A 25,462-nucleotide genomic window follows, 5' to 3' on the forward strand; every position below is an offset into this window, starting at 1 on the left:
GGGCTTTAAAAGGCTGACTGACCTTCAACTGACCAATAATTGACTTTCTATTATCGTCATTATCATTATTATTATTTTTACACTACAGCAACTGGAGAAGTATATGTTATGGTTGTTATTTGATTTTGTTGTTGTTGAAGACAAGGTCTTTCTTTGTAGCCCCGGCTGTTCTGCAACTCACAGAGATCTGTCTGCCTCTGCCTCTTGAGTGCTGGAATTAAAGGTACGGGCAACCAACCACATCTTTCTGGCCTTGTTTGATTTTTATTTTATTTATATTTTGTGTATGGGTGTTTTGCATGCATGTATTCTGTGCACTACTTCCAGTGCCCAGAGGAAGCCAAAAGAGGGCGTTGGATCCCTTGGAACTGGAATTGCAGATGGCTGTGAGTCGATGTGTGGGCACTGAGAATTGAACCCGGTTCTTCTAGAAGAGCAGTCAGCCAGCCAGCCAGTGTTTTTAACTGTAGATTCATCTCTCCAGTCCCTGTCGTTTGATTTTTGAGACAAATTCTCACTCCATTGTTTCATGCAGTCAAGCTTAAACTTCTGAGCAATCTTCTGCCTTAGTCAGGGACTACAGGCAAGACAGTCCTTTGTCACAATGCCAGCTGAAATACTTATCAATGGTATTTATCCAAATAGATGCTTGCCTGGCCCAGCCTCGGCATAAAGCCATAAAATATCATCCTTGTCCAATACTTGGGAGTACTTAGCTAAAGCAGTATTTTTCCTTTCTTTAAAAACTCAGGCCGGGTGGTGGTGGTGCACGCCTTTAATCCCAGCACTTGGGAGGCAGAGGCAGGCGGATTTCTGAGTTTGAGGCCAGCCTGGTCTACAAAGTGAGTTCCAGAACAGCCAGGACTACACAGAGAAACCCTGTCTCAAAAAACAAAAACAAACAAAAAAACAAAACAAAAAAACCCCCAAAAACTCAGGCAGAAAAGAGCCAGAAGAGTACAGAGGATCTTAAACCTTCACCCACAGAGCAAAGATAAGTCAAGGAACCGAAGCAAATGAAATACATTGAGTAATGTTATTATGGTAAAAATTAAAATCTAAACAATGGGGAAAAAAACCAAAAAAAAAAAAAAAAGCCAAAGATAGAAATGGCTTATACATTTACTCAACCACGGAAGTGACAGGAGTAAAATAAAGCTGTATAAAACAAACTAGTCAAATAACTAAAACAAAATCAATAGAATCGAATAAAGTGGAAAGGAACAGATGACGGGAAGAAATCAGTGAAGAAATTTGTTGGGCTGTTCCGCGCTGCCGCTAGGTGGCGCTCGGCGCCCCGGGCTCCACGCGGATTCCCGGTTGCGTCCCGAGACTCTGCCTCTCTGCTGCTTTCCAGAGGGATCCCGCGGGCTGGCCGTACCCCTTCCCGGCTGTCCCCGCTGGGAATAGCTTGGAGGTCGTGTGAAGAGTCACATCGTGGGCAGGATACCCTGGTGATAAGGACACAGATCGCAGCGGGACCACAGCTGTTCCAATGATTTTGATTTCCTTGGTGGGACAGCTACAATAAAGTTTTTTCTCGTATATTAAAGGATCAACGCGTATGGAGTGAAAACTCCCCACCTGCAGGGTTGCCTGTTAGCTTCCTGAGGTCTCAGCGGAGATATGGACTGTGGTAAGACTGTTGGCAGCTGGCCATTGCCCGGGTCCCAGAAGTCCCCAATCAGGGCTGAGCTGGGGGGGGGGGGGTGTGGGTGTGGGTGGGGATAGGGGCTGCTCACATGCTAATGTGGCGGTGACAATCGTGCGGGGGCGCCCCCGCGCCTGGGGGAGCCAAGGCAGAAACAAAGCATTAGCATTTTCCCCTAGAGAAAGGACTGCATTCCTGGGAGGGGAGCGCGGCCCTCCCCATTCACACTGGGGACCACACAGAGTGCCTCTTGCGCCAAAAGCTGGAAGGTTCGTCGGTTTGGCTTTTCTTTTGACCCGGGCGTTGCATACGAAATGTAGATATTTTCCTAAACGCCGGCTTTGACATTTAATGCGTTCCTAAGTAGTCTGAAATGTGGACTGGATTAGGAGGAGGCTAGGGGCCCACCGGGACACTCAGGCAAATCCCCTTAAATCCTCCAAGACAATTGTGTGTCACCACACGGATTCGCTTTGCCCCAAATGAGGAGGCTAATGAACTTCACTGCCTCCTTCCGTGACAGCCCACTCGCACCTGGCCGAGCCTCTGCGCCCGCCTCCCAGCTTTGTGTCAGGGCGTGTTTACTTTGTGTTTACTTTAGGCCAGGCCTGTTGGCTTCTAGGATCCAGTCTGACCATTAACTAAGGCACCTATCCTGGGCCATTGCTCAACCTTTACTCCACAAGGGGTGAGGGACACAAATACTGAGGGCCCTGGGACCTTGGGGCTATTACAGGCCACCCCATTTCAGGCCCCTTGGAACACTGCTAAGCCCAGAAAGAAAAATAGCATGAAACTCTACTTTACATGGGGAGTATTTTACCAGCAGGTTATGCGCCCCCGGAGGCCAGAAGAGGGCATCAGCTCTATTGACCTGGAGCTACCTGGTTTCGAGCCACCGTGTGGATTCTGGGAATCGAGCACCATCCTCTGCATACCTTCAGCTCCTCTCACCCATCTTCATAATTTACTTCTTATTCTCTCCCCTTCCCCTTTGAGACAGGTCTCATTATGAAACCCTGGCTGGCCTGGAATTTGCTATACTGTCCAGAATGGCTTCAATCTCACATATTTCTTTTTTTTTTTTTTCTTTTTTTTCTTTTTTTGGTTTTTCGAGACAGGGTTTCTCTTTATAGCTCTGGCTGTCCTGGAGCTCACTTTGTAGACCGGGCTGGCCTCAGAAATCCGCCTGACTCTGCCTCCCAGTGCTGGGATTAAAGGCGAGCGCCACCACGCCCGGCCAATCTCACATATTTCAATGTCACTCAAATTTTGCAAATTTTTGTTTTTTGTTTGGTTGAGACAGAGTTTCTCTGCTTAGCCCTGGAAGAACTCTGTAGACCAAGCTGGCCTTGAACTCAGAGATCTGTCATTCTCTGCCTTCTGGTGTGCTGAGAGGCAGAGACAGGTGGATTTGTGAGTTTGAGGCTAGTCTGGTCTACATAGCAAGTTCAAGGGCATCAGGAATAGAGACCCTGTTTCAAAAGCAAACACTACTACTGTTAGGATTTATGCCATGGGAGTACCTTGGCAGATTACAGGCAAGGTTTACCGGAAAGATCACACCATGCAACATATCTTCTGCAACAGATTGATTGACGGGGAGGGGGAAAGGCAGTCTTGGAGAGGGGACATGAAAGAGAGACAGAGACACCAAGAGAGAGCTAGAATGATGGCCAAAACCTTTTCAAAGGTCTGGTGATGACACAGCTCAGCCACTGAGTCATTGAGGGTAGGCTTGGGTGCACCTTGTCTCTACCCCACGCCCCCCAGAAAACAAAAACAACACAAACCAACAACAACAAAAACCAAAGCAAAAATTCTTTATAACAGTCTTGAGTGCTGGGTCCAACCTCCATAACTATGGCGACGTGAACAAGAATGGCTCTCATCGACTCATATTTGAATGCTTCATCTTCAGGGAGTGACACTTCAGGGACTGGGAGGCGTGGCCTTGCTGGCAGAAGTGCATCACAGGGACAGGCCCAGTGTTTCTCTCCAGTCTCCTCTCCAGCACTACTTCCGTCTTCCTGCCACAATGTTCCCTGAAATGAAGATAATGAACTGAACCTTAGAAATTGTAAGCCAGCCCCAATTAAATGTTTCCATTTATTTAAGTTGCTGTGGTCATGGTATTTCTTCACAGCAACTGGAACAATGACTAAGACAACTGCCACAAAATAGCTAAATAAATAAAAGTTTGCTAGCCTCAAACTCAAAGATCCACTTGCCTCTCCCTCCTGAGTTCTGGGCTTAAAGGTTTGTGCAACCACTGTCCCACTCCCTTTTTTAATGAAAAAACAACAACAACAACAACTATATATCTATATACCTGTGTGTATAAATAATATAAATATTATATAAATTATAATATAAATAATAAAGTCATATAATAATTTATAAATATAAAATGTATAAATAAAATATCAGGGCAGGAACTCAAGCAGGAGCAGAGGCAGCAACCATGGAGAAACACTGCTTTGGGCTTGCTCCCAGGTTTAATTTGGGATACCATTTTTATACTTGCTCAGAAGTGGCTGAGCCCACATCCATCAACAATCAAAACAATGACCCACAGACTTATCCACAGGTCAGTTTGGGGAAGCCATTTCCTCAAGTCATGCTCCCTCTTCCCAGGTGACTGGTGACTGGTTTGTGTGGCGTCAACCAACACAGGTCCTTTCTTTCCATGGACCATAGCATCCCTGCCACTCAGCAAAGCTCAGGCACAAAGAATCAAGTGCCAGACTGACATGGGATCCATGACATTTTCAGTAGTTTTTCCTGTTGGCTTCCAAGAAGAAGGGTCCAGAGAGACTTGTGCACAGGATGGGGAGCAGTGTGAATTCAAATGTTCAGGGCCCACAGGCAGCAGAAGGCCAATGGATTCATCCAGTCTGTGGGCCAGGCTTCTCCTCTACCATCATCCAACTGTACTAATTATTTTTATTAGTATATTAACTGTATATTAACTTTCTTACTTACTGTGCCACAACACAGGAATGAGGCCATAGAACAGTCTGTAGTACCTGGCTCTCTCCTTCCATCACGTGGACCCTCAGGACTAACTAACCTCAGCCCATCCTGCTTGTTGGTAAACTCCCTTCCCACTGAACTATTTCATCTACCTTTTTAAGAGATGGAGCCCTATCTAGCCCAGTCTGGCCTTGTCGTGCCTTGTTCGTGAGCCCAAAAGACCAACCAGGAGCTGACTCTGATGCAATCACATTAGGGTCTCTTTATTACAGACTCGAGTTTGGGCTTACTCACCAACCCACAAGATGGTTTGGTGAAGCAGCCCTGAACTCTCATTGGGACAAGGTTTTATAGAAAATGGGAGCACATGAGGGGGTGACTACTCTGGCAAGCATCTAATTAACTGAATGACTATTGTAAGCCGACAGGTGGGTGGGTGCTCTGAAGCAAGACCATGAACAATCGCAAACAGTCTGAAAGTATATCTGAGACAACCAGACTATCTTTGACTGACTGATGCTAGGAAGTAGCTAGGAGTAACTCTAGTCAAGTCCTTCTTGGTGTATGGGTGCAGCTTGGGGTCAGCTGTGGGTCAAGTTCTTCAGGCCTTTTTTTCCTTCAGAATCCTACTTTAATTTTCACACCGGCTGCTAACAGAAGAAACTCCCTCTTTACAAATGAGTTAGGAAAGCTGGGCATGACGGTAGACACCTTGTAATCTCAGCATTTGGAGGCTGGGCAGGGAGGGTTTTTAATCCCAGCACTCATGAGGCAGAGGCAGGTGGATCTCTGTGAGTTCAAGGACAGCCTGGTCTACAGAGACCCCCGTTTCGAACAAGACCATTGTCTGCTCTTGCAGAGGGCATGGGTTCCATCCTACTACATACGCAATAGTGGCTCGCAAGCACCTGTAACTCCAGTTACAGAAACCCCAGAAAAACACCTATTCGTGCAGTTTTCAGCCTCTGCAGATAACACTCCTCTCCCACGGTCCCTGAAGCAGTCTGGCTAAACTTGGCGTGCAGCTCACCTGAGCTGCTAAGTATGAGACCCATTCTGAAGAAGTTCTTTGTCCACTTGCCTTTGACTGGGCCTGAGAAGCCAGAAGGTACGGCTGGGATGATTTACAGCCCTCTCAGAACCACAGCTGGCAGAACTGCTCAGGAAGGGTAGGTGTGGCCATGTGACGTTTCCACTCTCTGCCTTGTGCTTGTGACTAAGATATGAGCTCTCAGCTACTGCTCCAACACCCTGTTCCCTGCTATGATGACCATGAGACCCAAACAGGCTGCCAAAATAATTAAGTCAGCTGGTATATACACTTCCCATGGTAAAGTGGTCCCTGAACCAGGGATCTGAAGGGAGGGAGGACACCAAGAACACCCCTAAATGAAAACCAGCACCACACCTGGTCAACAGCGGAGGCATTTATATTTTCTAAAGGATAGCTACATTATTTTCCAATTTAAAGTTAGTGTGTGGACTACCAACAAATTGTCAGAATTGCAATCTCACAACACACACACCTTATTTTGTGAAAAAGCATTTAAACTTTTAAATTCTTGATTGCATCTCTCTCTCTCTCTCTCTTTTTTTTTTTGGTTTTTCGAGACAGGTTTTCTCTGTGTAGCCCTGGCTGTCCTGAAACTCACTTTGTAGACCAGGCTGGCCTCGAACTCAGAAATCTGCCTGCCTCTGCCTCCTGAGTGCTGGAATTAAAGGTGTGAGATATCATGCCCGGCTTCTTGCTTGCATCTTGAACTTGGTAGGTAGCCAATGCAGACCTGAACTCCTATTCCACCTCCTACATGCAGACATTCACCACCACATCCAAGTTTTTGCAGTGCAGGGGATGAAATCAAGGTCTTGTGCATGCTGCTAATCTTGGTAAGCATTCTGCTAATGTACAAATGGGCTACAGCGCCAGCTCCTTTGTAAAGGGATCTGCAATGACCCTTGAATTGCCTGGTAAGGTTCTTAAGACTAGAACAGGCTGAAGCAGGCCAGATCAGGGATGTGCCTGTTTCTCTGGTTTTGACTTTTATTGTTTCTCTTTGTTGCTGCTGTAGTATGTTTCTTTTTTGTTGTTTTTTGAGATAGGGTGTCACTATGTAGCTTTGGCTGCCCTGGAACTCACTATGAATTTACAGGAATTGGCCTGCCTGTCTCCTGATTGCTGGGATTAAAGGAGGGCCATACCGTAACAGATTATCTATCTATCTATCTGTCTGTCTGTCTGTCTGTCTATGTGTTTATGTATGTGTGTAAAAGTAACTTTTATTTGACAGATGTCATTGTTGTCTTAAGAGGGTTACTACTGGGGCTGGAGAGATGGCTTGGCGTAAGAACACTGACCGCTCTTCTAAAGGTCCTGAGTTCAAATCCCAGCAATCATATGGTGGCTCACAACCATCCGTAAGAAGATCTGACGCCCTCTTCTGGAGTGTCTGAAGACAGCTACAGTGTACTTACAATATTAAATAAATAAATCTTTAACAACAACAACAACAAAGAGGGTTACTACTGACTAAGTTCACCTTTTCTAAACTGCCAGGCTGGTTCAACTCAGCTGTTCTGGCTCAAACTCCGCTACAGGTTGACTATTCGATCTGGTTTCTCTCAGTTTCTCACTGAATTGTTGTGCTTGGCCTCAAACTCTGGCAATTTGTTCTGATCCTGGATCCTTATTCTCTGGCTCATTCTGTCTGCACCTGTAACCTGTCTCTGTAAAACTGCACCCCACCCCCATCCCCTCTGTGCTGCTCTTTAAAAATAACCTTTTTGGGCTGGATAGATGGCTCAGTGGTTAAGAGCACTGACTGCTCTTCCAGAGGTCCTGAGTTCAATTCCCAGCAACCACATGGTGGCTCACAACCATCTGTAATGGGATCCGATGCCCTCTTCTGGTGTGTCAGTGTACTCACATACTAAATAATTCTAAAAAAAAAAAAACCAAAAAACCAAAAAAACCTTTTCTGTTTCTTCTCCCAAGAGCTAGGTGGGTCCTATCTGACTCATTCAGTTAAATCTTTCTCAGGTTTGTCAGCCCTTCACTTAGACATCACTTTCAAACACAGCTGCTTCCTTTTATAGACTAACCCTACCTTCACTGTTAGGGATTAAAGGTGTGTACTAAGGACCTGTCTGTATTCCAGCCAGATCATGCTGTAATCCAGAGCATGTCTGCATTCTGGCTGGATCACATAGACCCAGAAGGTCTTTGGACGTGATCCCTCATCAGAATGCTGCTGGATGGAAACCCCTCCACATGTGTGAGCATGCACTAAGCTTATATGCACTTCATCTGTGCAGGTGCCTGCAGAGACCAGAAGATGCTCTCAGATACTCCTGGACTGGGAGCTATAGGCAGTTGTGCGTCACTTGGGTGGAGGGAACAGAACTCTGGCTCCTTACAAGACCAGCATATTCTTCAACACTGAGCCATCTGTCCAGCTGCACTGTCAGGAATTTTCCAGTAAATGAGTACTATCGTATTAGTTCTCTCCTTTAGACTCAATCGTATCCTGTGGTGTTTGAATGGGAATGGCCTCAGAGGCTTGCAGATTTGAATGTTTGGTCATCAGGGAGAGGCACTATTTGAAAGGATTAGGAGTTGTGGTCTTGTTGGAGGCAATGTGGAGAGTGGGCTCTGAGGTTTCAAAGGCCCACACTAAGCCCAGAGTCTCTCTTGGCCTATGGAACAGGATATGGCTCTCAGCTCCAGCGCCTCATGTGCCACCAAGCTCCCTGCCACAATGATAATGGACTGACCCTCTGACACTGTAAGGCAGCCCCCAGTTAAATGCTTTCCTTCCTAAGTTGCCTTGTTCACAGCATCTCTTCTCAGCAACAGAGCAGTGACTAGAACCTATAGGGGAGAACCAATTTACCTCACCTCCTATACCCCAAGGTCAACTTCTGAAAGGGTTAGAGCTGATGTTTCTTTCTGTTAGGTTTCTTTTTTTCAACTTTGACAATAAATCTGTTGCTAAACTATTCCAAAACAGACTACGAAACTGTTCTGATAAGAACATGTTTTAAAGCCTAGACACAGACATTTCAACACAATGGTTCACAATTAAAAGACTTGCAGATATTAAATAAAACCTGAAAGTGGGTTATGAGTCCTTAATTTTAAGTAACTCTCTGGCATAAAACCCAGCAGGTACAATAGTCTCAAACTGTCTTCCATGCCAGCACCTTTGCCACTGTCCTGCAGGACAACGGAAAGGCTCCTGAACATACCCTGGCCTCCCGAGGCAAGCTCTCACTTCCTCTGCACGGTGGTGAACGCTGGCATTTGGATGGGCTGGATGGGGTGCACGGGCTGGAACACTGTCTTCTTCCTCACATCAGAGTGCGCCTTTACTGCGGGGAGCAGCTGGTTCCGCTTGATCATCTGCAAGGCCAGCTGTGTATTACCTAGAAAAACAGTCCATTAAGGAGAACCAGGCACACAGCACTGCACAGAACAAGGTGCCAGAACCCTAAAGAGGAGATGAAGGAGCCCTCTTAGACGGCTCTGCCCTGCCGCCCTGGCTGCACATGAACACAGGGAAACAATGCCCAGACAAGTCTTTATATACATGTAGACTGTACAAATGAAGGGGTTCAGGACTACCAACTCAGAGATGTCCTGGCTGTCAGCCAGCCAAGCCCTCAGGGTGCCAGGCATTTAATGTCTTTTCAACTATAAAGACAGAAGTGGCTGGAGAGATGGCTCAAAGGTTAAGAACATTGCTGCCCTTCCAGAGGACCCAGGTTTGATTCCCAAGTGCCTGGCTTTGATTTGTTTTGACAGTTCTTGTACAAATGGGTCTGGAGCAGTGGCATATACATTTAATCATATATATTAGTCAAGAGGCAGAGGCAGGTGGATCTATAAGTTTGTGGCCAGCCTGGTCTATACCAGACCAGCCAGGGCAACATACTGAGACAACAAGTGTACTTACATATAATAAATACATAAATAAATACATAAATAAATAAATAAATGCCGGGCGTGGTGGCGCATGCCTTTAATCCCAGCACTCGGGAGGCAGAGGCAGAGGCAGGCAGATTTCTGAGTTCAAGGCCAGCCTGGTCTATAAAGTGAGTTCCAGGACAGCCAGGGCTACACAGAGAAACCCTGTCTCAGAAAACCAAAAAAAAAAAAAAAAAAAAAAAAAAGGAAGAAGAAGAAGTGGCACTGTGATTCACGGTCTCTGATAGTCAAGTCAGCTGCTCAAGAAAAGCTTCCTGTTCAGGGACTCAGTTTGAGAGTCAGAGTTAATACTTTGCATTTTTCATCACAGACTACAGGGTACACTTTCATCTGTGAGCAGGAATCTGTATATCAAAGCCTTCCTCTCTTCCCCTCCCTTCCATCAGTGCAGCTCCACAGGCATGTGAGTGTGTGTGTATGTACTGGCATGTGTGTGAAGGTCAGAGGACAACTTTGTGACTAAAGCTCAATGCCCGTTATCTGCTGAGGTTTGGTACTCTTAGCTATACTTTTTACTTAGAAAACATGGGAAACAAAAAAAACCCAACCCCCCCCAAGACCCCCCAAAAAACCCCTACACTTTAGCCGGATATGGTGGCTCATGCCTTTAATCCCAGCACTCAGGAGGCAGAGGCAGGCGGATTTCTGAGTTCGAGGCCAGCCTGGTCTACAGAGTGAGTTCCAGGACAGCCAAGGCACACAGAGAAACCCTGTCTCGAAAAAGAAAAACAAAACAAAACAAAAGAAAAAAGAAAAAAAAAGAAATCATGGGTCATGCTCACAAGGACGGTGAAGCTTTACACTGTATTCTTTTAGAGACAGAAGAGTCTTTTTTTTTTAAGATTTATTTATTATTATATCTAAGTACACTGTAGCTGTCTTCACACAGCACTCAGAAGAGGGTGTCAGATCTCATTACAGATGGTTGTGAGCCATCATGTGGTTGCTGGGATTTGAACTCAGGACCTTTGGAAGAGTAGTCAGAGCTCTTAACCACTGAGCCATCTCTCCAGCCCTAGAGACAGAAGAGTCTTGATCACCTCCTGCCTCTACCTCTCAAATGCTTTCATTATTAATTACAAACCAACATGCCTTGTCCTGAGCTTGAATTTGAAGAGATGGCAGCTACACCAAAACTCTTGAGCACTTTTGAGAGTCAACACCCTGAAGAGACTCACTCACCATTCTGCAGCTCAAGGTAGACAGCCAGCAGGATGGCTTCAGGGGGCACCTCCTTAGGATGGATCATCGATGCCGCCTTTGCCCACGAGAGAGACCAGTGAGAACCAACAGTTTAAGACACAACTCCAAGATATCGAAACAGACACAAAGTCCCCAGAGACATTCTCCATGAGAGGCTGGCAGGCTGACTCCGGGAGTCCTGTTCTCAAGACCCCTTGGTGCCTATGCTGTCTTCCAGCTGCCTTTGCTCTTACACTGAATGTCTTGTGCCTGGAGCTATTACGCTTGGCTATTTATGGCCAAAAGGGGATGATAGGCTTTCAACACAGGGTGATGTTCTGGCCTCATACGCTGGGTACAGGAACATACCATCTCACTTAGCATTGTTTTTTTCTGAAAACCTAACGACTATTAAACTCACTAAGTATTTCCCCGTGTATGGATGAAAACGTAGGTTATGCAGCCTCCACCCATTTCCCCAGCACTGCCTTTGGCTCCCCACCCCTTAATTATTTTTTTGAGACAGCAACCCCAGGGTATTCAGCCAAGGATGACCCTGAACTTCTAACCCTGACCTCTACCTGGCTCCGAGTTACAGGTCTGTGTGACTAGATCAGCTTATTTTTATGTGTATGTGTTTTGCCTGTCTACATGTATGCATGCACGCACACCACATCCATGGCAGCAAACTGAGGCGGTCAGAAGAAGCCTCAGATCCTCAGAACTGGAGTTACAGATGGTTGTGAGCCACCAGGTGGATGCTGGCAACCAACCCTGAGTTCTCTGCAAGAATAAGTGCTCTTAATAGCTGAGCTATCTCAGCAGATTAAGGGTCAGAGGCAGGTGGGTTCAAGGCCAGCCTGGTCTACAGAGTGAATTCCGAGGCAGCCAGAGCCAGAGTTACAGAGATATCCTGTTTTGAAAACAAACAAACAGAAGAAGCTGAGCACTCTTCCCAGTCCCTAATTCCTTCTCTCCTGTTTATTCACTCGTGCAAGTGTGGGGCAGTGCATGTGCCACAGTACATGGTGCAGGTCAGAGGACAACTGTACAAGCTGCTTCCACCAATGGGTCCTGGGGGAGTTGAACTTAGGCCATTAGGCTCGAAAGCGAGAATTTTCCCAGCTAATCATCTTTCTGGTCCTGTTTTCCTCAGAAGTCAGATCTACTTCTTTAGATCCTTGGAGCTGGAGTCAACGGGTGACTGTCAACACCTAACTGGGGTGTTCTACATGCTCTAACTGCTGAGCCACCTCAGCAGCACCACAAATTTGACTTTTTATCTTACATCTCTTCTTCATGAAAGGGTCTCTTACTGCACAGCCATGGAATGTCTGAACTTGCTATGCAGGTCAGGTTGTCCTTAAATTCAGAGGTCTACCTGTCTCTGCCTTCCACTGAAGGCCACCATGGCCAGCTTCTCACTGTCTGGAGATGGTAGGTCATGAAGCTGTTCAAGCTGACCCTAACATCTCAATGGCCCTGCTTCTGTCTCCCCAGGTGGAAGGTTACAGGGCTGCACTAACGGACTGTGTTTCTCCTTTCCTGGGAGCTCTTACTACGCCTCTGCTGGTTTGCACATTACTGAGTCTATATTCTGGTCACACGGCCAGGTTTGCTCCTGTCTATTCAGAACAAAAATTTTCTGGGAGTTTCTTTGGGCTGTCCTAGAACTCTGTAAACTAGGTTGGCCTCAGAATCAAGAGTTTCACGTGCCTCTGCCTCTGCCACCTGAGTGCTGGAACTATAGGTGTGCTCAGAAGGCCTGGCTACTTTGTTTTTGTTTGGGACAGGGTCCTTCCCTCTGTGTGGTCCTGGCTGTCCTCTTCAGGAGTCTCAGTGCTCTGTTTCCCCACCGCTTTGCTTCTTTCTTTAATGTAAGTAGGGAAATATTCTTGTACAAATATGCTTTCCCCCCTTCAATTTACTCGAGGCAAGGTCTCTCACTGTAGCCCAGGCCAGCCTTAAAATTTTAGTGAGAATACTGGTGCATGCTACTCTGCCCAGCTACGACAGGAGACTCCCTAATGTTAAACAAGCAAAGTTCACTCAAGTGGAAGGAAGAGAGGCAAGTGAGTACGTGAATACAAGCTGAGACTAAATTTCTTTCTGTATGGCTGCTCTGTGAGGCAGACACCTACCTCATTGACAGAATGTGAAATGCATGGAAGGAAGGCTGAGGGTGGACACAGATGCGTAGGACTGCTGCGCATCTCACCCAGAGTTGTGCCACCTCTGCCTCCTAGTGCACCACTATGCCTTCCCCAGAGACTGGACTCGCTCTTAAGATGCCTCTCCCACACAGGCGGCTAACAGTTCTGGAAGGTAATGCCTGCACGTGGGGCTTTATGTGGGCAGCACCAATACACTTTGTGGATACTTACATCTTTATTTTTGTTTGGGGTGGGGGAAGGAGGTGTTGAGATGATCAGGGGTAAAGGAAATAACTAAGTTAATAACCTTGAGTTGTTTTCTAACTTACACACATACACGTGTGCACATTTTTTTTTTTTAATTCAATTTTCTCTTAGGGCTAGTAACCACAGGTCATTTGCTGTTATTCCTTGCATCGACCAGTCTCTCTCTCTCTAGCCTTGAATAAGAGACTTCAAGGTAACAACTTCCTGAGACTTAATGGCACGTGGCTGCTGACTGTTCAGAATCACGGGTGGGGGGATTTTGGAAACATCAGCTCAGAGCCCTTTCTGACTCTCCAAGTCACTGTTCTGTTGTTCTAGACACGGTGGGCCTCCCAATTAACAATGGCCCTGCCACTGGATTAACCCAAAGAACAGAGACCAAAAACAAACCTGAGAGAGACCCCAACAGAGCTGACCTCATCTGTCTCTTCCTGCAAGGCAGCAGCCACGACCACCTGCCGTACGAGAACCTGAATGGGACTAACACACTAACTGCAGATCAAAGCCCTGCTGGCCACAGGGCCTGGGGTCAGAGAGCATCAGAGGGCTGGTACATACCAAGCTCCATCACTGACAAGACACTTCACCTCTTTGCAGTTTACAGCTCACCTGCTCAGCCCCTCCAAGTCTCCATGGATCAGTATCCATGTTTTGATTTTGTATTTGAAATGCTGACTAAATACCACTAAGCTCTCAGATGGTTACTTCCCATGATAAAGCCCGTCACTTGTACACACACCAAGGTTACCTGTATGAGCAGTGTATGGAAGCTGCCATGTCTCCTGGGAGTTGGATCAGTCTCAGTGACAGTCTCCCTAATAATGTGAGAATGCAGGTTCTCTTATGATGTCTTTTTGTTTTGTCTTGTTTTGTTTCTTGAGACAGAGTTTCTCTGTGTAGCTCTGGCCGTCCTGGAACTAGCTCTATAGCCCAGGCTGGCCTCGAGCTCACTGCCTGTCTCTGCCTCCTGAGTGCTGGGATGAAAGGCAAGCACCGTGATAAACACTATGACCAAATCAATTTGGGAAGGAAAGGGTTTATTTCCACTTGAAGGTTATTGCCTATCATGTAGGGAAGTCGGGAGGAACTCAGACAGGGCAGGAACCTGGAGGCAGGAGCTGATACAGAGGCCATGGAGGAGTGCTGCTTACTGGCTTGCTCCTCATGGGTTGCTCAGTCTGCTGTCTTATAGAACCCAGGACCACCAGCCCAGGGATGGCATCACCTACCACCAACCAGTAAATAAGAAAATGTCCTACAGTCAGATCTCATGAGGCATTTTTCCAATTAAAGGGCCCCTCTTTCTAAATGAGTCTAGCTTCTATAAAGCTAATACAAACCAGGCAGCACACGGGCTCTCACTAGGAGGCTCTGGATAGCCTGGAACTCTTTGTAGGTCAGCTCAGCCTTGAACTCAGAAATGTACCTGTCTCTGTTTCCCAAATGCTGGGATTAAAAATGTGCCCCACCATGCTCCCAAGAATATTTTAAACCTGGAAAAATATTTCAGGTGTTTAATAAACTGACCATAAACCTCAATCAAAAGTCACAAACTCCATAAACTCCCAGGTCCTCTCATGGCTGGTGTGCATGAGGGCTGCCCTCTCCCCGTGCCCTCTCACCTGATGCAGACACTTTCGGGCCTTGTCGTACTCGCTCCTCAGGCAGTAGGCACTGCCCAGGTTGAAGAGCATCACAGTCCGGGCAGAGTTCACAGAACTGGGGTAGCACTGAGGGGCGCGCTTGCCAGCTGAGGAGAGAGCGTAGATACGGATGAAGGGGCTGTGCAGAGGACAGAGAGCACCGCTCCACGCTGAGCACTTGGGACAAAGCACTACTCCTCAGGCTGACAGATACACGCAGGACACAGAGATGCAGGGTCTAAGTCTTTGGGATGCAGGCCAGGCTACTTAAGGATTTACAAAACTTCTTACTTACAGGATTCCATTGCTTCATTTTCACCCTTGTCTGATCCTACAAATACATGAAAATAGATCTGAGGCAGGACAACAGCACATCTTCTAACACCTAAGTCTCTTACCAAGTAGGAACTTAACAAGAGCAAGTGTTTGCTTTTGGAGTTGTGGAGGCTCTGCTAAAGGTATCAGGATGCAACCTCACTGCCACCCCACCTGAGTGAGTTAGTCATCAAGAGGGGACCACATGGAATCACCCATGTCTGATTCACATGGGTGATTTTCAGATACTTAAAAATTACTGAAAATTGTTTGAAAACCATGTCTCCATTCCCTCTTGCACAGTGGAATCAGTTCATAGAAAAAAAGTGTCAGAACCAAACCAAAATAAATCTTAAGCTCGTGAGCTGGCACAAATATCTGCAATCCTAGCACTCAAAAGGTCCAGCCAGGTCAGAGGATGGCATGAGCCCAGGAGTTTGAAGCCTGCCTGGGCAAACAGTGAGATTACATCTCTTTAAAAAAACAAAAAAACAAAAAAAACAAAAAACTGGGAGCAAGGGAGGGAGGGGAAGGAGTTGTGTGTGGGGTGCAAGGAAGAAAGAAGAAAGGAAAGAAGAAAGGAAGGAAGGAAGGACGGACGGATGGAAGGAAGGGTAAGGTAAGGAGGAAGAAGGAAGGAAGAAGGGAGGAGGGAATGGAAGGGAAGAATCCTGACATCTCAGCCTCTGAGTGAGAACTTAGGCCATGAGACAGGCAGTGCCCAGCCTTCTGTAGCCAACAATTACTACACAGTAAGACCAGCTGTAAGCGCGGAGAGCCAGCTTCACTTCCTTCCCTTCACAGCTACACCCTCCGGTCCTACAAGTCCTGAATTACACAGCTCGGGAGTGGCAACAGAGACCAGTTCTCATCAATGTGTCCTCATTAACCTTGGTCCTGCTCATTTGAAGAGATCCCTAAGGAGACATCAGTGACATTCTCTGGGTTCAAGTGTGTAATGGCATCAGATATCCTGTCGAGGGAGATGAGGGCTTCTGCGGCATATAAATGGCCCAAAAATCTGAAATGAAAATGCAAATTCCAGTCTGAGTAACAGGTCATCACAGAAATGCTTAATGCATAGAGACACTGGGCATGCATGTCCTATACTTCATGCTCCTGACCTGAAAGCTAAGCTGACTTAGGTTAGTCTAGCCAGCAAGAGGGCTAACTCTTTACAACAAGCCTATTTCCTGAATCCAACTCGTGTGCTGGAAAGAGCTAAGTCTTGTAAGCTGTTCTCTGATCTCCACATGCATACCATGACATATATGTACCACCCCAATCACTATCCGTACAAATACCACAGATAGACAAACAAGTAATACAGTTAAAAAACAACAACAGTTTGGGTGGTGGTGATGGTTGCTGCATGCTCACTTGGGTGGCAGAGGCAGGCAGATGTCTGAATTCAAAGCCAGCCTGGTCTACAGAGTGAGTTCCTGGATAGACAGGGCTACAGAAGAAACTCGATCTTGAAAACTGAGCCAAACCAAACTAAAAGCCAACAAAAACCAAAACCCCAACAAAACCAAACCGACAACATCCAAGAACAAAAACATTGAAGGATCTGAGTCCAATCCCCATGAAGTCAGAACTAACGCCAAGCACAGCCATCTTCCAAGCTCCACATGGGCATTATGGGAAGGCCCATGCCTGCCATCGACTGGCCATCTAGGATGTCGTGCCCACCGACATCACAGTGCCACAGCAGAACCCACAAGAGGTGGAGTGTGAGAACTGCCTCGAGTTGTCCCCTGACTTTTCCCTGTGAGTGTGACACATATGCTGTGGTATTGTACACTTACATTCACACACGTGCTAGTAATAAATTAAATTTACAACCCCTCAAACAAAATAAAACAGACAGACAAAACCCACGTCCTAAGCCAGGAACAGTGGAGCACAGCTTTGGTCTTAGCACAGGAGGTAGAGGTAGGCAGTCAGGCCACCCAGGGCCACATACTGAAGTCCTGTCTAAAAGGAAATAAAATTTGCAGTACTGTTCCAAGGAGACCCTCAGCTTTTGGTGCCCATACTCCGTGACCACCACTGCCAGGATGACAAGCTCATGTGGCACATGCCATATGGATACTATACCGGAACCCATGAGAGGCAAAAACACTATGGACTAAGCCACATTTGTGAATTTTTTGTTTTGTTTTGTTTTTCTTTGTTTTGTTTTGAAGATAGAGCCCTTTGAACTTAAAAGCAACTAATCCTTCTGTCTCAGCTTCTAGTTCTAGGCTTACAGTTATGAGCTACCCCTGTCTGTCTGTCCTTCCTTCTTCCCTCCTTTTCCTTTCTTTTTTTTTTAATTAGATATTTTCTTTATTTACATTTCAAATGCTATCCCGAAAATTCCCTATACCCCCCCCCCCCCCGCCCTGCTCCCCTACCCACCCAGGTGTCCTCCTGTACTGGGGCATATAAAGTTTGTAAGACTAGGGGCCTCTCTTCCCAATGATGGCTGACTAGGCCATCTTCTGCTACATATGCAGCTAGAGACACGAGCTCTGGGGGTACTGGTTAGTTCATATTGTTTCCACCTATAGGCTTGCAGACCCCTTCAGCTCCTTGGGTACTTTCTCTAGCTCCTCCATTGGGAGCCCTGTGTTCAATCCAATAGATGACTATGAGCATCCACTTCTGTATTTGCCAGGCACTGGCAAAGCCTCACAAGAGACAGCTATATCAGGGTCCTTTCAGCAAAATCTTGCTGGCATATGTAACAGTGTCTGGGTTTGGTGGCTGATTATGGGATGGATCCCAGGGTGGGGTAGTCTCTGGATAGTCCATCCTTTCGTCTTAGCTGCAAACTTTGTCTCTGTAACTCCTTCCATGGTTATTTTGTTCCCTATTCTAGGGAGGAATGAAGTATCCACACGTTGGTCTCCCTTCTTCTTGATTTTCTTGTGTTTTGCAAATTGTATCTTGGGTATTCTAAGTTTCTGGGCTAATATCCACTTATCAGTGAGTGCATATCAAGTGACTTCTTTTGTGATTGGGTTACCTCACTAAGGATGATATCCTCTAGATACATCCATTTGTCCAAGAATTTCATAAATTCATTGTTTTTTTAAAAAAGATTTATGTATTATTATATCTAAGTATACTATAGCTGTCTTCAAACCAGAACAGGGCGTCAGATCTCATTACAGATGGTTGTGAGCCACCATGTGGTTGCTGGGATTTTTACTTAGGACCTTTGGAAGAACAGTCCGTGCTCTTAACCACTGAGCCATCTCTCCAGCCCAAATTCACTGTTTTTAATAGCTGAGTAGTACTTCCCTTCTTTTCTTAACCTGAGACAGGGCCTCAAGTAGCTCAGGGTAACCTGGTAAATATCTGACTGGCTCTGAATTCCTGATCCTCCTGTCCCCACTCCTAAGTCCCAGGATTAAGAGTCTTAACCTGCCCACATGCTTTCTTCACTGGCACACATCCCACTGGGGAGTAGAGTGAGCCATGCAGAGAGCAATGAGAAACTCTGAAACAAGCAAGAGTGCAGGTGAAGTCATACTTACTTAAGAGAGCCAGACAGCTTGGGCTGCTGCAGGAGCTGATCTGCATGGTTCAAAGCCATGAGGTTATCACCTAAGGCCAGAGCCACATAAGCACTGCAAGCAAGGATGGAGCACCTACAACACAAAGAGAGGAGGCCAGATGCAAGTTAAACGGATGTCAATAGTGCCTTTGTCCAATATTGAAAGGCTGTGAAAACAAGTAAGGGTGTAAGGGCTGAGCAGACTGTACGATCTGAGAGCAGGGGGAAGGGAAGGAGACAGCACGGGAAATGATGTAATTATACCAAAATCTCAAAAAGTAATCTAAAACACAAAGGTTTAAGGGTGAAGTGACATGTAGGACACATGTTTCCAAATACACTTTTCATTTTCTTTTTTCTTTTGGAGACAGGGTTTCTCTGTATAGCCCTGGCTGTCCTGGAACTCACTCTGTAGACCAGGCTGGCCTCAAACTCAGAAATCTGCCTGCCTCTGCCTCCCAAGTGCTGGGATTAAAGACATGTGCCACCACTGCCTGGCCCAAATACACTTCAAATATGTATCTATGTATTTTCATGCTTGGTAACACACTAGAATCCCAGCACTAGGAAGAAGACAGGGATGGGAGGGTCTCAGGCTTGAAACCAGCAGGGGCTGCATGGTGAGCTCTATTTTTTTTTAACATATATTTTCATCTAGGTTCTATTGCATCATTTTCCTTTTCTCCCTCCACAGCCTCCCATGTATACTGCCTTCCTTGCTCCCTTTCATATTCATTACCTCTCCCCCAAATTTTCATGTCATCCTTCTACAGGGCCATGCTAATCTCTGCATTGATCCAATTATGGTATATATGCTGTCAACTAAAGGATGGAAATCCTTTTATGTTCTTTTTCTTTTTTCTCCTTACTTTTTTTCATTTTTTTTCCCCCGAGACCAGGCTGGCCTTGAACTCAGAAATCTGCCTGCCTCTGCCTCTCAAGTGCTTGGATTAAAGGTGTGCACCACCACTGCCCGGCTCACACCAATCTTCTTACTCCTATTTTGTTTTAAAGCCTTTTTACTTGAATGAAATTATCTTGGGTGTGTGTGAACATGTACGTGTGCTACATCACACGTAGAGTGGCCAGAGACAGCTCGTCAGGGTGGTTCTCTCTTCCTACCGTGTACATTCTGAGGACTGAGTTCAGGTCTTATTGGCGGCAAGCACTTTTACCCAGTAAAGTAATGTGCATGTCTGAGCTACCTTCTAGTTCGGGTCCAAACCCCTCTGTGTTTTTATTTAAGAACAGCAATGCTATACATTCTCCAAGAACACAGTGCACCAAGACAGAAGCAAAAGCATAGTGTGTTTTAGGGCACCTGGTTACATTTAGAAAAATAAAATTAAAAAAGGAGGGGGTACTAGAGATGTGGCACAGAAGCTGAGTACTGGGGTACTCTTGCAGAGGACCTGGGTTCGATTCCCAGCACTGTCTGTAACTCTAGCTCCAGGGGATAGCATACTATCTTCTGTTCCTCATAGGCCCCAGGTACAAACAGTGAAACCACACATACACATAAAGAAAAAAAATGTAACAGTCACACCTGTATTGTTAGAAGGGAGAATAAAATTATTTAGTGTTAGGACTGAATGCAGACCCTTGCACTTGCAGCCTGAGGATGAGGGTCTCCAGCAGCGGAAGAAGTCCACCAGGGTTTAAATGATGCTCACAAAGTTTAATCCTTTTTTAAATCCAGTTTTATCTGTGGCTCTTCCAATGAAGGCAAAAAGTAAGTTCTTTAAGAGCAGCAGCACAATTTTCTACACTTATACAATATTGCACTATTCTCTAGGAGGTATACAGGTACTGTTAAAGAATATGGGCTATGCCAAGCATAGTGGTACACATCTGTATTCCAAGACGTTGGGGGCAGAGGCAGGAGGACAGTGTTCAAGGCCAGGATAGACAGCACAGCAAGACCCTGTCTCAAGAAAAACAACAAGCTGGGTGTGTTGGTGCAGGCTTTTAATCACAGCACTTGTGAGGCAGAAAGGATGGTGGATCTCTGTGAGTTCAAGGCCAGCCTGGTCTACAGAGAGAGTTCCAGGACAGCCAAGGCTACATAGAGAAATTCTGTCTCAAAAAAACAAAACAAAACAAAACAAAACAAACAAACAAACAAAAAACCCAAAAAGCAAAAGAAAAATAACAAAAGTAAAGCTTGCAGTAGACCCCTCTTTCTTTGGTTCCCATAGCACATTGTAGCTCCTGGTGCCCAGAACAGGACCACAGGAGGCAGGCTTTCCTGACAGTAGGTGGCTATTACTGCTGCAGCCCACTGTCAAGTCACTCTGGGTCCAGAAGTCAATCACGGAAGCTCTGTAGCAGGACAGATTCCCAGCAAGCCCACACCCTACCTGTGCACAAGAGAGTCAATGTTTCCCCAACCTTTACCACAGCACCATTAAGATTCTATTAGTGCCGGGCGTGGTGGCGCACGCCTTTAATTCCAGCACTCGGGAGGCAGAGGCAGAGGCAGGTGGATTTCTGAGTTCGAGGCCAGCCTGGTCTACAAAGTGAGTTCCAGGACAGCCAGGGCTATACAGAGAAACCCTGTCTCGGGGAAAAAGAAAAGATTCTATTAGTAAAATCAACCTCCTAAAACATTAAATATGTCAATATAAAATTGGGGGCCGGGGATGGCTCGGTAGTAGATACCTTAGCTAACACTCAGCACCAAAACCCAACAAAGCTGGCTGGCGTCCAGGTCAAGGGGATTAAGGCAGCTTCACTGCCCTGAACCAACTTTTATGATGCCTCTTCCTGGGGCCTGATAATACACTCCAGATCACTTCTTAGCACCCGTTCCACTCAGTTTCCTGTTAGAAAATACTATTTCCCACAGGCTCTGAACAACAAAAAGAAACATGCCCCGCTCTATCTACTAAGCCCTCGCAGGAAATCATTTTACTTTTGATCATTGCTACTTAAAATACTCCCCATCCCCAACACACACTACACCCTGGAGTCACTGTCTGATCCGTTTTACCTGACGCTCAGTGGATCTGACAGCTCACTGGACTGGAAGATGGAAGAGGCAAGGGCACGGACACTCGAGCCTCTGCCCCCTGTGGAGAATCTGACAAAACCCTCACTCGACAGCACATGCCCAAGGAGTCAGCTGAGTCCTCAGACAACCACTAGAGAGGGAAGGAAGGAAGGAAGGAAAGGTGAAGGGGACGTCTCCTTAAGCAGCAGCCACCATCAGCAGCAGAAGCCGAGGCACTAAGCACTGTCCGAGGGATGCCCTGGGGACGAAAGGAAAGCAGTCCAGATACTGCAAACTCCAACCAAAGGGAAAGAGGCTGACACGGCCAAAATCACCATTTTCCAAAAGAAAATGTTTTTACAATGCAATTTCACAACAAGTATCATTTGAAAAATTGGCTAACAAAACCAATGCACGACAAAAGTGAAAAAAATGTAAGAATTCAAAGAAACAAAACTAGAACAAATTAGTCCCACACTACAAAGCTTATTTTACTTCTCTACAAGAAATCCTGAAAAAAAAAAAAATACCTGCCAGCTATAATCTGACTCCTGATTCTCAGAGTGTGACCACCATGTCCTCTATGCCGTGGTGGGGATCAGAAACAAAGGCTTAGCACTTGATAGGCAATCTATGGAAAGAGCCACATTTGCAGTCCCCAAGAGGTCTGCTAAAGTAGCCTCAGCTGGCCTTTTCATTCACTTCGCTCTCCCTCCTAGGTCCTAGGATTACAAATACGGACCTTACATGTGGCTATAGCACCTTCAGGAGTATGTAACCCTGGCCAGCCTGGAACTTAAGTAGTCCAAGCTAATCTTGAACTCATAAAATCTTCCTGCCTCTGCCACACTAGTGCTGGAGCTAGCACATTCTCAGGATTCCTTTTTTCCTTGGAGGCACATGGAATGGTGCTAAGGTGGACACAGTGCAAATAAGGTGCAGGACAGGGCAGGCTCGTTTCTAGAGAACTTACCAGATAGGCAGACTTTAGCAGACCATACTTAAGTCATAAAATACCTGTAACCTCAGCACTGGAGACGCTGAGGCAGGAGGATCACTATGGGTTACACAGTATGGTTATGTATCAAATAGAAACAAACAAAACAAAAAGCCTAAAAGTCAATTGAAATGGGGAGGGTAGGCTGGGTCCTAAGAAGAACAATACAGAGAAGACCAGGCAAGGCAAAGCACCCAGCAGGTCTCACCTGCCATGCCCTGGGACAAACCTCAAGACAAACGTAACCCTTAACCACGCTTGCCTCCTGCACTGTGCATGTTATCAGTCAGTTACCAGGTGGACTCCTTTCTGAACAATTCTTGGGAGGTCCATGAATCAATGGAGAAGAACTCAAAGGGTATCACACCAGGAGCTAGGGAATTACCTAACCTTCCATGATTTATGTTTGTACAATAGTTACACTGGGGCTAACCAAGTATGTTTGTCCTGAACATTTCCTTTTATCCAATTTGGAACCTCTTACTAAAAGAGACAACTTTCTAACTTCCTGTACAGATGTTCCCCAGGCTGGTTCCAGCACTGGCTCCTATACCTCCCTAGCACTGCTGTCATCTTTTCTGAAATCCTAAATCATGTGCATGTGTACTGAGTACAGGCAAAACATCCATACACACATAAGAAAGGAAAATACAGTAAGCCTCCATGACCTTGTATTCATCAATGCCCCCAGGCCCCCTGAGCCAGGGTTTCCTGTATACCAAGCTGGCCTCAAACTCTATGCTGCTATGTAGCTACGGGTGACCTTCAACCATTCACCTCCCAGGTTCTACCTCCACAGGGCTGAGATTGTATGAACAAATCTACATGAATACATCATCACACGTCACTCTCCTCCCTTTGTAAATGACAAGGTTTCTCTGTGTAGCCCTTGCTGTACTGGAACTCACTGTTTAGACCAGGATGGCCTTGAACTCAGGGAGAGATCTGTCTGCCACTGCCTCTGAGTGCTGGGATCAAAGGTGTGCGCCACCACGCCCAGCTTATTTTTATTTTAAAAATGATTTATTTTTATTTTATGCACATTGTTTTGCCTGCACGTATGTCTTTGTAATGGTATCAGACCCCCGGAACTGGAGTTATAGATAGTTGTGAGCTGCCTTGTGGGTACTGGGATTTGACCCAGATCCTCTGGAAAAGCAGCCAGTGCTCTTACCACTGAGCCAACTCTCTAGCACCTTATTTTTAACATCAAATAAATTCTTGGCAGTGCTGGGCATAGAACACAAAGCTAGGACATAAAGGCCACCAAGTTTCAACTAGTCCTGATCTATTATCTATGATAACAGCATCCTTTGTTGTTGTCTTACTGACTGTGTGTGTGTATCATGTGCATGCCTATGGAGTCCAGAGAGGACATCAGATCACCTGACACTGGAACAATGGTTGATAAACCAGCTTGCATTCACATTGGGTTTAAAGGCCGTTTTACAGTAAAGACAAACAGAAACCATCTCTGTAGGTTTAAAAAACCTACTTAAAATAAGGGTTCTTATATGTTTTAAAAACCCGCCAAAGTAGTGGAAAGGAAAGACTACTAGAGCAAAGACAGATGTAGACCATTTAGAAATATTTTTTGGAGCAAATCTAATCTGTGCTGTCAGGATATTAGCAGTTTACTTTACACAAATCAGTAGCGGCAGTTCGATCCATTTGAAAACACCATTTACGAATCAGCAATGGCAGGACTCAAAAATTCCATTTACGAATTAGTAATGGCAGTTTGACCTAGAAGAAACTGTAAGGCTCTGCTAATAAGAATGAATCTGCAGAAGTGGCAAGAAGCCGCCAGAACACCACTAGATGTTTTTTGGTCTCTATGAAGTCATGACAAATGATGACTGACAAGAGAATGGTAAGGTGTGCCAGTTTCACCCAGCATCGTCAGCCAAGCCCAACAGTGACCAGTAAGGAATGGCAAGGCATACCAGTACCATCCAGCACCATCCACTGTTGGTTGGACTATACTTATATCCTTTCTAAACATCATATGTTCTCTCAAAGTATCCACTCTAAGAAAACGTTACATCTCTGTTTCAGAAGGTGCTATGTCTACCTGCAACCGTTCCTTTGCTCCAGGGGGTTGTTACAACCATCTTGCAATTCAACTTTTGTGTCAAAATGTTACTATGCCCACCTGCTGTCATGACTACCTTACAACCATGTCTTTGTCCAGAAGGTTATGACCAACTTGTCAGCCAGATCCCCCGTTCAGGAACTTCCTACCCCTGAGCTATGAAAACCTTGTCTTTGCCATGTTCAATGCTGACCTCTTGAGCCCTGTCTTCAGGGGGGCAGCTCGTGTACATAAATGAAAAAGCTTGCCTTAATGAATTTGGCCATGACGACTTGGGTAGGTGCTCTTTCTCACGTCTTTGGGATAAACAGCTGTGAACTACCACATGGGTGCTGGGAATGGAGTCCAGGTCCTCTAGCAGGGCAGCCAGCTCTGCAGTTTTATTTCTCCGAGACTCGGTGTCATCATTATACAACCTAGGCTGGTCTGGAACTTGCTATACACAACAGGCTGGTCTCAAATTCAGAGCTGTCTATCTCTGCCTACTGAGTCCTAGTGCCACCCTGAGCTCACATTCTTTCTTCGTTTTTTAAATTTTATTTTTAATAGTGTGTGTGTTGTCAGGTACATATGAGCAGGAACTCTTGGAGATCAGAGAAGGGCACTAGATCTCTGAGCTGGAATCACAGAAGGCTGTAAGCTACCTGACCTGAGCGCCGG

The 25,462-nt window shown here is 45.9% G+C and overlaps 1 protein-coding gene across 7 annotated transcripts in view; it reads right to left on the reverse strand.

The window, feature by feature from the left end:
- Positions 1-3,230: 3,230 nt before the first annotated feature.
- The window catches only part of Cnot10 (CCR4-NOT transcription complex, subunit 10), a 54,347-nt gene continuing 32,115 nt past the window's right edge, over positions 3,231-25,462 (reverse strand). For 2 of the 7 annotated variants that reach the window (XM_030244727.1, XM_017313699.1), the window contains exons 14-19: positions 18,699-18,812; positions 16,062-16,192; positions 14,836-14,963; positions 10,794-10,869; positions 8,873-9,049; positions 3,452-3,696 (exon numbers count right to left, since the gene is read on the reverse strand). In XM_030244727.1, coding sequence (XP_030100587.1) covers positions 8,895-9,049; positions 10,794-10,869; positions 14,836-14,963; positions 16,062-16,192; positions 18,699-18,812 — 604 coding nt within the window. In that variant the 3' untranslated portion in view covers positions 3,452-3,696; positions 8,873-8,894. Of the gene's footprint in view, positions 3,697-8,872; positions 9,050-10,793; positions 10,870-13,961; positions 14,029-14,835; positions 16,193-18,698; positions 18,813-25,462 lie in introns of those variants that run through there. The other 5 variants (XR_003948060.1, NM_153585.5, XM_006512399.3 and 2 more) reach the window with 5 other exon arrangements.

Source organism: Mus musculus, chromosome 9 (assembly GCF_000001635.26).
Source record: "Mus musculus strain C57BL/6J chromosome 9, GRCm38.p6 C57BL/6J".
Taxonomy (NCBI): domain Eukaryota; kingdom Metazoa; phylum Chordata; class Mammalia; order Rodentia; family Muridae; genus Mus; species Mus musculus.